Source organism: Oncorhynchus clarkii, chromosome 22, assembly GCF_045791955.1.
Source record: "Oncorhynchus clarkii lewisi isolate Uvic-CL-2024 chromosome 22, UVic_Ocla_1.0, whole genome shotgun sequence".
Taxonomy (NCBI): Eukaryota; Metazoa; Chordata; class Actinopteri; order Salmoniformes; family Salmonidae; genus Oncorhynchus; species Oncorhynchus clarkii.
The window spans coordinates 7,299,812-7,312,270 of NC_092168.1; the positions used below are offsets into that span (position 1 = coordinate 7,299,812).

A 12,459-nucleotide genomic window follows, 5' to 3' on the forward strand; every position below is an offset into this window, starting at 1 on the left:
AGTGGCTGGTAGATGTATTAATCTACATGCCAGTGTCTGGTAGTCATTAAAAAGTTTTAGGCCCTGACATTGACTCTTGGGGGTGCCAGATGTTAATATTTTTATTTTTGGGGGGCCCGCATAGATATTTCCATTCTTGTTGTGGGGATGCCCCGCTCCCCTCTTCCAAGTATAGCGTTTCCTGTGTATTATAACTGTAGAAGTATTAAAAAAAAAAAAAAGTTAAAATCAGTGTTATTTCCTCAAAGTTGCTGGTTGAAAATACAATCTACACAGGACCTAATCAGCAGGTTTGCATGGGGGGGGGGGGGGGGGGTTCAGCTTTTCAAGGTGAAATCACCATGCGGTAAATAGGTAGATAGACCAATAACAAGAGAGATCCAAACCTCTCTGCTAGTAACAGCTAGTTTTCAGTTTCCCCTCCCCACTCAGACCACTCCCAGAAAGTCACAGCAAAAATCCATTTAAATGGAATCTATTACAGTAAGGTACTAACAGTGCCCTTTTCCACATTGTTACATTACAGCCTTATTCTAAAATGGATTAAAATGTTTTTTCCCCCTTCATCAATCCGTCCACAGTACCCCTTAATGACAAAGCAAAAAATGCACCAACCCAAACAAGTCTCTGAACTTGTTGGTGGATGTGTGTAGATTGGGTGGCTGAGAAACTGAGGTGTCACAGGGTCAGTGGAGCCAGAAGTACTCACATGTGGCAGCAGGTGGAGCAGGGCGTCTCCGCTGAGCGTGCCCACAGCCAGTGCAACCAGGAATGTGAGCAGGAACTTGAAGCAGCCCTGGTTGAGGATGGGCACCAGTATTACACCCAGTAGGGACAGCAGGCTGATAATGGTGATGGAGACAAAGCCCCACATCCAGACCCACACTACACACACAAACAGAGAAAGGGGGTGGGGTGAGAGAGACAAAGATGGTGAGAGAGAGTGAAGAAAGAGAAAGACCGAAAGAGTCATACCACAACTCGTAAGGGAAGGAGCATTATGCATCGACTGCCAAAAATATTGTGAAGGGGGAGTGACACCATAGTCAGAAACCTGTCGCCCTGCAGAGAAAAATGTCTACCGTCCACAAGCTGATGGCATAGGCTTAGGCTTACTCATAGGCTTACTTTCTTGAGTGAGATTTTGTAACAACCACTTCCATCGCTGTTGAAAGCGATAGCTACACACAGAGCCACGTTGGTAGATGTCATTAGGAGTTCATTTTGTCCTTGCTCCTCGAACATTTATTCAAAAGAGGCCCATAATTAAAACAGAAACATAATGCATCAAAAAGGTCAAAAGTATATGGTCATGACAGGATCAGTTTGACAGTCATAGTTGGGGCCAGGGCTCTAGAAAACTGAGAAACTAAAGAACAATTTAGATGTTTAATGTAGTGTGAAATTCAATGTCACACAAACGTGTGCCGCATTCGCTAGACTGATACTAGCTTCTGCCACCAGCATTCAGATCTGGCAGGTGTCGAAGACTGAAAATGCAGGCTCATCATCCAGACAATTGATGTCAAGGGTGGACTGCGACAGTCCTTTCTTGCCAAGTCAAAATGAATTGGTGTTGGATGAATATGTTGTGAAGATTGCGTAGCCTGTTTTGGAGGTGGCCTGACTAATAACGGTGCCTGGTCTCGACTGGATAGGTTAAACCAAGTGTTGTTCATGGACCAGTTCATCACTAGTCGTTTCAGAGGTGTATTCCAAAGTAGCGTCAACAAATATTATACATTAACAAAAAAAAACCTAGGAAGAGGAGTGAGCGTTCTGAACGCTAAGATCAAACAACGATAGTCCAAATTTATACAAAAAAAAAAAAACGAATGAATAAAACACCTGGTCATACATCTTTTCATCTGCCTAGTGGTTACTGAAAAAAGTTATCCCTGAATAGCGGTAGAGGGAGTGAATTAAGCGGTTGCTTTGCCCAAATGGAGGATTAAAAATCAATACAAATCTCCAAATGCTGCAAGTCCTTTTGGAAACATGAGGCAGGCATTTCCTCGGGGGGGGGGGGGGGGGGGGGGAGAATGCTAATGACAGACATGGCATAACAAAGTTCTAATTACACAGCTATTAGGATGTTAGTTTGGGGAGCATGCCTGTTAAGCTCGGCTTTAGGATAACAAAAACAAAAAAAGCATTTGAAGACCGCAACAGGGACTGCGTAATAAAAATGTATTCCGCTGTCCACTCCTCCTCCAACGAGCTTTGAGAGTGGGGTGAGGTATTGAGGAATCAAGGCTGTTAGTTTTCAGACAGATATTGTCATGTTCATGATCTAACAGGGAGAAGATTTTTGATTGCCAAAAAATATTACATGAGCCTTCCTATTGGGGAAATTCAACTTAACGGCCTAGTGCAGTCAAAATTAAGCTTTAAAACTGTTTTAAATCATATTGTACAGCTGACGAAAACGAACACCATAAAAGTATTATTTCCTTAGTTGCTGGTTGAAAATACAATATACACATGACCTAAATCAGCAGGTTTGCATGGTGAGAATTTCAGCTTTCCAAGGTGAAATCACCATGTGGTAAGTTGGTTGATAGACCAATAACAAAAGAGGGATCCAAACCTCTCTGCTAATAACACATGAGCGCTCTGGATCAGGAGCTCTCTGTACTTTGCTCTGTTCATCTTTGCCTCGATCCTGACTAGTCAAATCAAATCAAATTTTATTTGTCACATACACATGGTTAGCAGATGTTAATGCGAGTGTAGCGAAATGCTTGTGCTTCTAGTTCCGACAATGCAGTAATAACAAGTAATCTAACTAACAATTCCAAACTACTGTCTTGTACACAGTGTAAGGGGATAAAGAATATGTACATAAGGATATATGAATGAGTGATGGTACAGAGCAGCATAGGCAAGATACAGTAGATGGTATCGGGTACAGTATGTACAAATGAGATGAGTATGTAAACAAAGTGGCATAGTATAGTATAAAGTGGCTAGTGATACATGTATTACATAAGGATACCGTCGATGATATAGAGTACAGTATATACGTATGCGTATGAGATGAATAATGTAGGGTAAGTAACATTTATATAAGGTAGCATTGTTTAAAGTGGCTAGTGATATATTTACATCATTTCCCATCAATTCCCATTATTAAAGTGGCTGGAGTTGAGTCAGTGTCAGTGTGTTGGCAGCAGCCACTCAGTGTTAGTGGTGGCTGTTTAACAGTCTGATGGCCTTGAGATAGAAGCTGTTTTTCAGTCTCTCGGTCCCAGCTTTGATGCACCTGTACTGACCTCGCCTTCTGGATGATAGCGGGGTGAACAGGCAGTGGCTCGGGTGGTTGATGTCCTTGATGATCTTTATGGCCTTCCTGTGACATCGGGTGGTGTAGGTGTCCTGGAGGGCAGGTAGTTTGCCCCCGGTGATGCGTTGTGCAGACCTCACTACCCTCTGGAGAGCCTTACGGTTGAGGGCGGTGCAGTTGCCATACCAGGCGGTGATACAGCCCGCCAGGATGCTCTCGATTGTGCATCTGTAGAAGTTTGTGAGTGCTTTTGGTGACAAGCCGAATTTCTTCAGCCTCCTGAGGTTGAAGAGGCGCTGCTGCGCCTTCTTCACGATGCTGTCTGTGTGAGTGGACCAATTCAGTTTGTCTGTGATGTGTATGCCGAGGAACTTAAAACTTGCTACCCTCTCCACTACTGTTCCATCGATGTGGATAGGGGGGTGTTCCCTCTGCTGTTTCCTGAAGTCCACAATCATCTCCTTAGTTTTGTTGACGTTGAGTGTGAGGTTGTTTTCCTGACACCACACTCCGAGGGCCCTCACCTCCTCCCTGTAGGCCGTCTCATCGTTGTTGGTAATCAAGCCTACCACTGTTGTGTCGTCCGCAAACTTGATGATTGAGTTGGAGGCGTGCGTGGCCACGCAGTCGTGGGTGAACAGGGAGTACAGGAGAGGGCTCAGAACGCAACCTTGTGGGGCCCCAGTGTTGAGGATCAGCGGGGAGGAGATGTTGTTGCCTACCCTCACCACCTGGGGGCGGCCCGTCAGGAAGTCCAGTACCCAGTTGCACAGGGCGGGGTCGAGACCCAGGGTCTCGAGCTTGATGACGAGCTTGGAGGGTACTATGGTGTTGAATGCCGAGCTGTAGTCGATGAACAGCATTCTCACATAGGTATTCCTCTTGTCCAGATGGGTTAGGGCAGTGTGCAGTGTGGTTGAGATTGCATCGTCTGTGGACCTATTTGGGCGGTAAGCAAATTGGAGTGGGTCTAGGGTGTCAGGTAGGGTGGAGGTGATATGGTCCTTGACTAGTCTCTCAAAGCACTTCATGATGACGGATGTGAGTGCTACGGGGCGGTAGTCATTTAGCTCAGTTACCTTAGCTTTCTTGGGAACAGGAACAATGGTGGCCCTCTTGAAGCATGTGGGAACAGCAGACTGGTATAGGGATTGATTGAATATGTCCGTAAACACACCGGCCAGCTGGTCTGCGCATGCTCTGAGGGCGCGGCTGGGGATGCCATCTGGGCCTGCAGCCTTGCGAGGGTTAACACGTTTAAATGTCTTACTCACCTCGGCTGCAGTGAAGGAGAGACCGCATGTTTTCGTTGCAGGCCGTGTCAGTGGCACTGTATTGTCCTCAAAGCGGGCAAAAAAGTTATTTAGTCTGCCTGGGAGCAAGACATCCTGGTCCGTGACTGGGCTGGGTTTCTTCCTGTAGTCCGTGATTGACTGTAGACCCTGCCACATGCCTCTTGTGTCTGAGCCGTTGAATTGAGATTCTACTTTGTCTCTGTACTGGCGCTTAGCTTGTTTGATAGCCTTGCGGAGGGAATAGCTGCACTGTTTGTATTCGGTCATGTTACCAGACACCTTGCCCTGATTAAAAGCAGTGGTTCGCGCTTTCAGTTTCACACGAATGCTGCCATCAATCCACGGTTTCTGGTTAGGGAATGTTTTAATCGTTGCTATGGGAACGACATCTTCAACGCACGTTCTAATGAACTCGCACACCGAATCAGCGTATTCGTCAATGTTGTTATCTGACGCAATACGAAACATCTCCCAGTCCACGTGATGGAAGCAGTCTTGGAGTGTGGAGTCAGCTTGGTCGGACCAGCGTTGGACAGACCTCAGCGTGGGAGCCTCTTGTTTTAGTTTCTGTCTGTAGGCAGGGATCAACAAAATGGAGTCGTGGTCAGCTTTTCCGAAAGGGGGGCGGGGCAGGGCCTTATATGCGTCGCGGAAGTTAGAGTAACAATGGTCCAAGGTCTTTCCTCCCCTGGTTGCGCAATCGATATGCTGATAAAATTTGGGGAGTCTTGTTTTCAGATTAGCCTTGTTAAAATCCCCAGCTACAATGAATGCAGCCTCCGGATAAATTGTTTCCAGTTTGCAGAGAGTTAAATAAAGTTCGTTCAGAGCCATCGATGTGTCTGCTTGGGGGGGGATATATACGGCTGTGATTATAATCGAAGAGAATTCTCTTGGTAGATAATGCGGTCTACATTTGATTGTGAGGAATTCTAAATCAGGTGAACAGAAGGATTTGAGTTCCTGTATGTTTCTTTCATCGCACCATGTCACGTTAGTCATAAGGCATACGCCCCCGCCCCTCTTTTTACCAGAAAGATGTTTTTTCCTGTCTGCGCGATGCGTGGAGAAACCTGTTGGCTGCACCGCTTCGGATTGCGTCTCTCCAGTAAGCCACGTTTCCGTGAAGCAAAGAACGTTACAGTCTCTGATGTCCCTCTGGAATGCTACCCTTGCTCGGATTTCATCAACCTTGTTGTCAAGAGACTGGACATTGGCAAGAAGAATGCTAGGGAGTGGTGCGCGCTGTGCCCGTCTCCGGAGTCTGACCAGTAGACCGCCTCGTTTCCCTCTCTTTCGGAGTCGTTTTTTTGGGTCGCTGCATAGGATCCACTCCGTTGTCCTGTTTGTAAGGCAGAACACAGGATCCGCGTCGCGAAAAACATATTCTTGGTCGTACTGATGGTGAGTTGATGCTGATCTTATATTCAGTAGTTCTTCTCGACTGTATGTAATGAAACCTAAGATGACCTGGGGTACTAATGTAAGAAATAACACGTAAAAAAACAAAAAACTGCATAGTTTCCTAGGAACGCGAAGCGAGGCGGCCATCTCTGTCGGCGCCGGAAGCTCTCCCGGTCACTGCCGCTGAAAAAACATCCCTACAGCATGATGTTGCAACCACCATGCGTCACCATAGGGATGGTGCCAGGTTACCTCCAGACGTGATGCCTGGCATTCTGGCCAAAGACTTCAAACTTGGTTTCATCAGACCAGAGAACCTTGTTTCGGTTTCCTTTAGGTGTCTTTTGGCAAACTCCAAGTGGGCTGTCATGTGCCTTTTACTGAAGAGTGGCTTCTGTCTGGCCACCACCATAAAAAGGCCTGATTGGTGTCGTGGTTGTCCTTCTGGAAGGTTCTTCAATTGCCACAGAGAAACTCTGGAGCTCTGTCAGAGTGACCATCGGGTTCTTGGTCACATCCCTGATCAAGGTCCTTCTCCCCCAATTGCTCAGTTTGGCAGGGCGGCCAGCTCTAGGAAGAGTCTTGGTGGTTCCAAACTTCTACCATTTAAGAATGGAGGCCACTGTTCTTGGGGACCATCAATGCTGAATAAATGGTACCCTTCACCATGATCCGTTTCTCGACACAATCCTGTCTGAGCTCTACGGACAATTCCTTCGACCATGGCTTGGTTTTTGCTTTGACATGCACTGTCAACTGTGGGACCTTATATAGGAAAGGTGTGCGCCTTTCCAAATCATGTCCAATCATTGAATTTACCACATGTGGACTCTAATCAAGTTGTAGAAACATCAAGGATGATCACTGGAAACAGGATGCACCTGAGCTCAATTTTGAGTATTCACTTATGTAAATACAATATTTATATTTTTTAAATGTGCGAAAGTATATAAAAACCTGTTTTTGCTTCGTCATTATGGGGTATTGTGTGTAGATTGAGGAACATTTAAATAAATGCAGTGCAATTGTTGCCAATAAATTATTTGATATAGATAAATACAGCTGCATTGGGCCTTTAAAACTGTCAAACAGTTAAATGTTATGTCTACTGAATAAACTCCAGAAGTAGGGAAACCGGTAAATAGTGTGGATTCATAGGGGACCAAATTAATGATTTACATGGCTCTATTTAACCTGTAGTGACACCCCATCCCATGAACGGGACCGTTGACATCATCTGACACTAATTAGCATAACGCAACGGACATAAATCTTACTAGAAAATCTTCCTATTCATGAAAATCACAAGTTAAATATATTGGAACACCCGGTCATCTCAGATTTTCAAAATATGCTTTACAGCCAACACTAGACAAGCATTTGTGTAAGTTTATCATAGCCTAGCATAGCAATCAAATTAAATTGTTTACCTTTGATGAACTTCGGATGTTTTCACTCACGAGACTCCCAAAGTTCATTTTTTCCCAAAACATTATTTTTGTAGGCGAAATAGCTCCGTTTGTTCTTCACATTTGGGTGAGAAATCGCCCGGAAATTGCGGTCACCACAACGCCAAATTTTTTTCCAAATTAGCTCCATTATAGCGACAGAAACATGGCAAACGTTGTTTAGAATCCATCCTCAAGGTGTTTTTCTAATATCTATTCGATAATATATCCGTCGGGACAATTCGTTTTTCACTAGGACCGATTGGAATAATGGCTACCTCTGTATTTTACGCGAGAATCTCTCTCGGAGCCACCATGTGACCACTTACGCAATGTGGCCGCCTATGGCTATTCTTCAACAGAAATGCGTAAAACTACGTCACAATGCTGTAGACACCTTGGGGAATAGTAGAAAGCGTACATTCACAGCTGAATTAGGGAGTCATTGGAACGCAGCGCTTTCAAAACCTGGGGCACTTCCGGATTGGATTTTTCTCATGCTTTCGCCTGCACCATCAGTTCTGTTATACTCAGACAATATCTTTACAGTTTTGGAAACGTTAGTGTTTTCTATCCAAAGCTGTCAATTATATGCATATTCTAGCATCTTTTCCTGACAAAATATCCCGTTTAAAACGGGAACGTTTTTTTTCCAAAAATGAAAATACTGCCCCTTAACACCAAGAGAATAAGTGGCTAGGGATGTTACATTGGGATTTGTGTGAAAACATCTTCTTTATGTGAGTCAAGGTTAGTGTCCTCTCTCTGGCTTAATCCCTTTTAATGGCCATCAGGGGAGCTTCAAATGGTGTGAGTTTAGCACCACTGACATTCCAAAGGGCATTAAAAAAAAACGACCTCTACCCTCCCATCTGCATGGAGGACTGGAACAGCATTGTCCACACACCCTTGTTGCAGCAAACGTCCTATGATATGCTGCAGTTGTGAGCCACGCCCCTCCGGTTATCCTGAGTTAAATTGAAAATGTTTACCAAAGTTGGTCACCAACTGCTCTATCCTGCTTTGTGACACAGCCTTCAGGTGTTGATGCCCATGAAGTGAATATGCATATGCCACAAAGGTGGCTAACCTTTGAGCCAGGTAAACTGTCGCAGTCAGATAGTCCTTGAAATCTCGTAGCTCCCAGTTGGTGAAGATGACATGAATGCATTTTAGTGCTTCTGAAGTTGGAACAACTTCCACCAATGAGATTTAAGGTATATGGCCAAGCATAACTTTAACTTTAATGTTAACTTTGTCACCATAATCATGTGTATATGTTTTATATAAATCTGTTGGTGAAACCCAGCTTCTTTCACTTTAGTGCCAACCATTATTATAAGATTCTGCATCAGTATTTGTTGTGTTGCCGCTTCATATTCCGCATTCACACCAGTTGCTTGGCCTTTTAAATTAAATAGTGTCAGAGAGGAAGAGGTGAAGCAAGAGCTGACTCTTGTCCAAAATCTGAAAGTGGGGAGTGTTGGATTTGGTCAACATAAAATGTAATTGCTAAATGAGATGAGGCCTATTTGATCTAATAGAAGTTAAGAAATGCTTTAAAAAGAAATCGGTTGTTACAAATGTACTGGTATACAGTGCATTGGGAAAGTATTCAGACCCCTTCAGTTTGTTAAGTTAGACTTATTCTAAAACGTATTAAATAAATTTCTCAATCTATTCAAAATCCCTCATAATAACAAACTATAAATGGGCAAAAAATGTGCATGTTTTTGAAAAAAAACCAAAAAAAACAGAAATACCTTACTTACAGAAATATTCAGACCCTTTGGTGGGAGAATCGAAATTGAGCTCCGGTTTCTATTGATCATCCTTGAGATGTTTCTAGTTAAATAAAGGTTAAATAAAAAAAAATCTACAACTTGGAGTCCACCGGTGGTAAATTCAATTGGTTGGACAGGATTTGGAAAGGCACACACCCATCGATATAAGGTCCCACAGTTGACAGTACATGTCAGAGCCGTGTGGTTGAATGAATTGTACATTGAGCTCAGAGACAGGATTGTGTCGAGGCACAGCACTGGGGAAGGGTACCAAATTACTGCAGCATTGAAGGTCCCCTAGAACACAGTGGTCTCTATCATTCTTAAATGGAAAACGCTTGGAACCACACTCTTCCTAGAGTTGGCTGCCCAGCAAAACTGAGCAACCAGGGGAGAAGGACCTTGGTCAGGGAGGTGACCAAGAACCCGATGGTCACCTTGACAGAGCTCTAGAGTTCCTCTGCAGATATGTGAGAATCTTCCAGAAGGACAACCATCTCTGCAGCACTCCACCAATCAGGCCTTTATGGTAGAGTGGCTAGATGGAAGCCACATGACAGCCCACTTGTAGGTGCCTTTTGGCAAACTGCATCTCAGAAAGTAAAAAAAAAAAAAAAAAAAAAAAAAAATATATAATAATAATAATAATAATAAAGTCAATAGTAGTAAGACAGGGTTTTCCACTATGGGCAAATCTATTTATTATTGCCATCAAAATGTTAGTTGTTAAAAACAGATGCAACAATATTAAGGGATTAGAAATCCAGGGCTTTTAAAAACAAAAATGTGTCATTGTACGCTGATTCATGTTCTTTTAAATCCACACTTAGTATCCCTCCTACTTTTTCTAACCTCTCTGGATTAAAAGGAAATGACGACGTGTACTATATTACGTATTGGACCATATTATTTTTTTTTAATCAAACTTTTACATTACTGTGTAGTTTACCAATAAAATAGTCTGATGGGGGATGTGGACATAGTCGGTATATAGTCGTGGCCAAAAGTTTGAGAATGACACATGAATTTCCACAAAGTTTGCCGCTTCAGTGTCTTTAGATATTTTTGATGTTACTATGGAATACTGAAGTATAATTACAAGCATTTCATAAGTGTCAAAGGCTTTTATTGACATGAAGTTGATGCAAAAAGTCAATATTTCCAGTGTTGACCCTTCTTTTTCAAGACCTCTGCAATCCGCCCTGGCATGCTGTCAATTAACGTCTGGGCCACATGGCACTGATGGCACCCCATTCTTGCATAATCAATGCTTAGAGGTTGTCAGAATTTGTGGGTTTTTGTTTGTCCACCCGCCTCTTGAGGATTGACCACAAGTTCTCAATTGGATTAAGGTCTGGGGAGTTTCCTGGCCAAGGATCCAAAATATCGATGTTCTGTTCCCCGAGCCACTTAGTTATCACTTTTGCCTTATGGCAAGGGGCTCCATCGTGCTGGAAAAGGTATTGTTGGTCACCAAACTGTTCCTAGATGGTTGGGAGAAGTTGCTCTCTGAGGATGTGTTGGTACCATTCTTTATTCATGGCTGTGTTCTTAGGCAAAATTGTGAGTGAGCCCACTCCCTTGGCCGAGAAGCAACCCCACACATGAATGGTCTCAGGATGCTTTACTGTAGGCATGACACAGGACTGATGGTAGCGCTCACCTTGTCTTCTCCGGCCAAGCTTTTTTCCAGATGCCCCAAACAATCGGAAAGGGGATTCAGAGAAAATGACTTTACCCCAGTCCTCAGCAGTCCAATCCCTGTACCTTTTGCAGAATATCAGTCAGTCCCTGATGTTTTTCCTGGAGAAGTGTTTTTTTCTTCATACTTCATACTCTTGCAACATGTCTATTGTTTTGAAATGTATCCTCTTGCCACAGAGGCAGTTGCTACTGTTGAGTAATATCTTACTTGTCACATCCGGCAAAACCCCCTATAATCCAGATATTTCACCAGATGTATAAACGTGAAGCATCCGGTTGGCGTTTCCACTCACTCCCAAATATGGTGATGAGGAAGCGGCCGGCAGTGGGAGAGGATGGAATGAGATGGATTTTGACCAACATTCTGCTAACTTTGTCATCGATGAAAGATTTGATCTTTACAAAATACAAAACATGCATCCTGTTCGCAACAAGGCACTAAAGTAAAACTGAAAAAAAAGTTTCAGGGTAAAATAAATAAATAAATAAATCTAAGGACAGGCAAAATCATAGAGGAAAACCTGGTTCAGTATGCTTTACACCAGACACTGGGGGATGAATTCACCTTTCAGAAGGACAATAACCTAAAGCAAGGCCAAATCTACACTGGAGTTGCTTACCAAAAACACAGTGAATGTTCCTGAGTGGCATAGTTAGTTTTGACTTAAATCTACTTGATAATCTATGGCAAGACCTGAAAATGGTTGTCTAGCAATGATCAATTTGACAGAGCTTGAAGATTTTTTTTAAATAATAAAAATGGGCAAATGTTGCACAATCCAGGTGTGGAAAGTTCTTAAAGAACTACCATGAAAGATTAAAAGCTCTATTAGCTGCCAAAGGTGCTTCTACAAAGTATTGACTCAGAAGTGTGAACACTTATGCAATGATATACACGGCTCAAAAAAATAAAGGGAACACTTAAACACCACAATGTAACTCCAAGTCAATCACACTTCTGTGAAATCAAACTTCTGTGAAATCAAACTGTCCACTTAGGAAGCAACACTGATTGATAATAAATTTCAAATGCTGTTGTGCAAATGGAATAGACAACAGGTGGAAATGATAGGCAATTAGCAAGACACCCCCCAATAAAGGAACGGTTCTGCAGGTGATAACCACAGACCACTTCTCAGTTCCTATGCTTCCTGGCTGACGTTTTGGTCACTTTTGAATGCTGGCGGTGCTTTCACTCTAGTGGTAGCATGAGACGGAGTCTACAATCCACACAAGTGGCTCAGGTAGTGCAGCTCATCCAGGATGGCACATCAATGCGAGCTGTGGCAAGAAGGTTTGCTGTGTCTGTCAGCGTAGTGTCCAGAGCATGGAGGCACTACCAGGAGACAGGCCAGTACATCAGGAGACGTGGAAGAGGCCGTAGGAGGGCAACAACCCAGCAGCAGGACCGCTACCTCCGCCTTTGTGCAAGGAGGAGCAGGAGGAGCACTACCAGAGACCTGTAAAATGACCTCCAGCAGGCCACAAATGTGCATGTGTCTGCTCAAACGGTCAGAAACAGACTCCATGAGGGTGGT

General features: G+C 43.6%; 1 protein-coding gene across 3 annotated transcripts in view; it reads right to left on the reverse strand.

The window, feature by feature from the left end:
* Window positions 1-12,459, reverse strand: part of LOC139380254 (solute carrier family 39 member 10) — a 69,961-nt gene that overhangs the window by 31,934 nt on the left and 25,568 nt on the right. For all 3 annotated transcript variants that reach the window (XM_071122795.1, XM_071122794.1, XM_071122796.1), the window contains one exon: window positions 710-885. In XM_071122795.1, coding sequence (XP_070978896.1) covers window positions 710-885 — 176 coding nt within the window. The remainder of the gene's footprint in view (window positions 1-709; window positions 886-12,459) is intronic.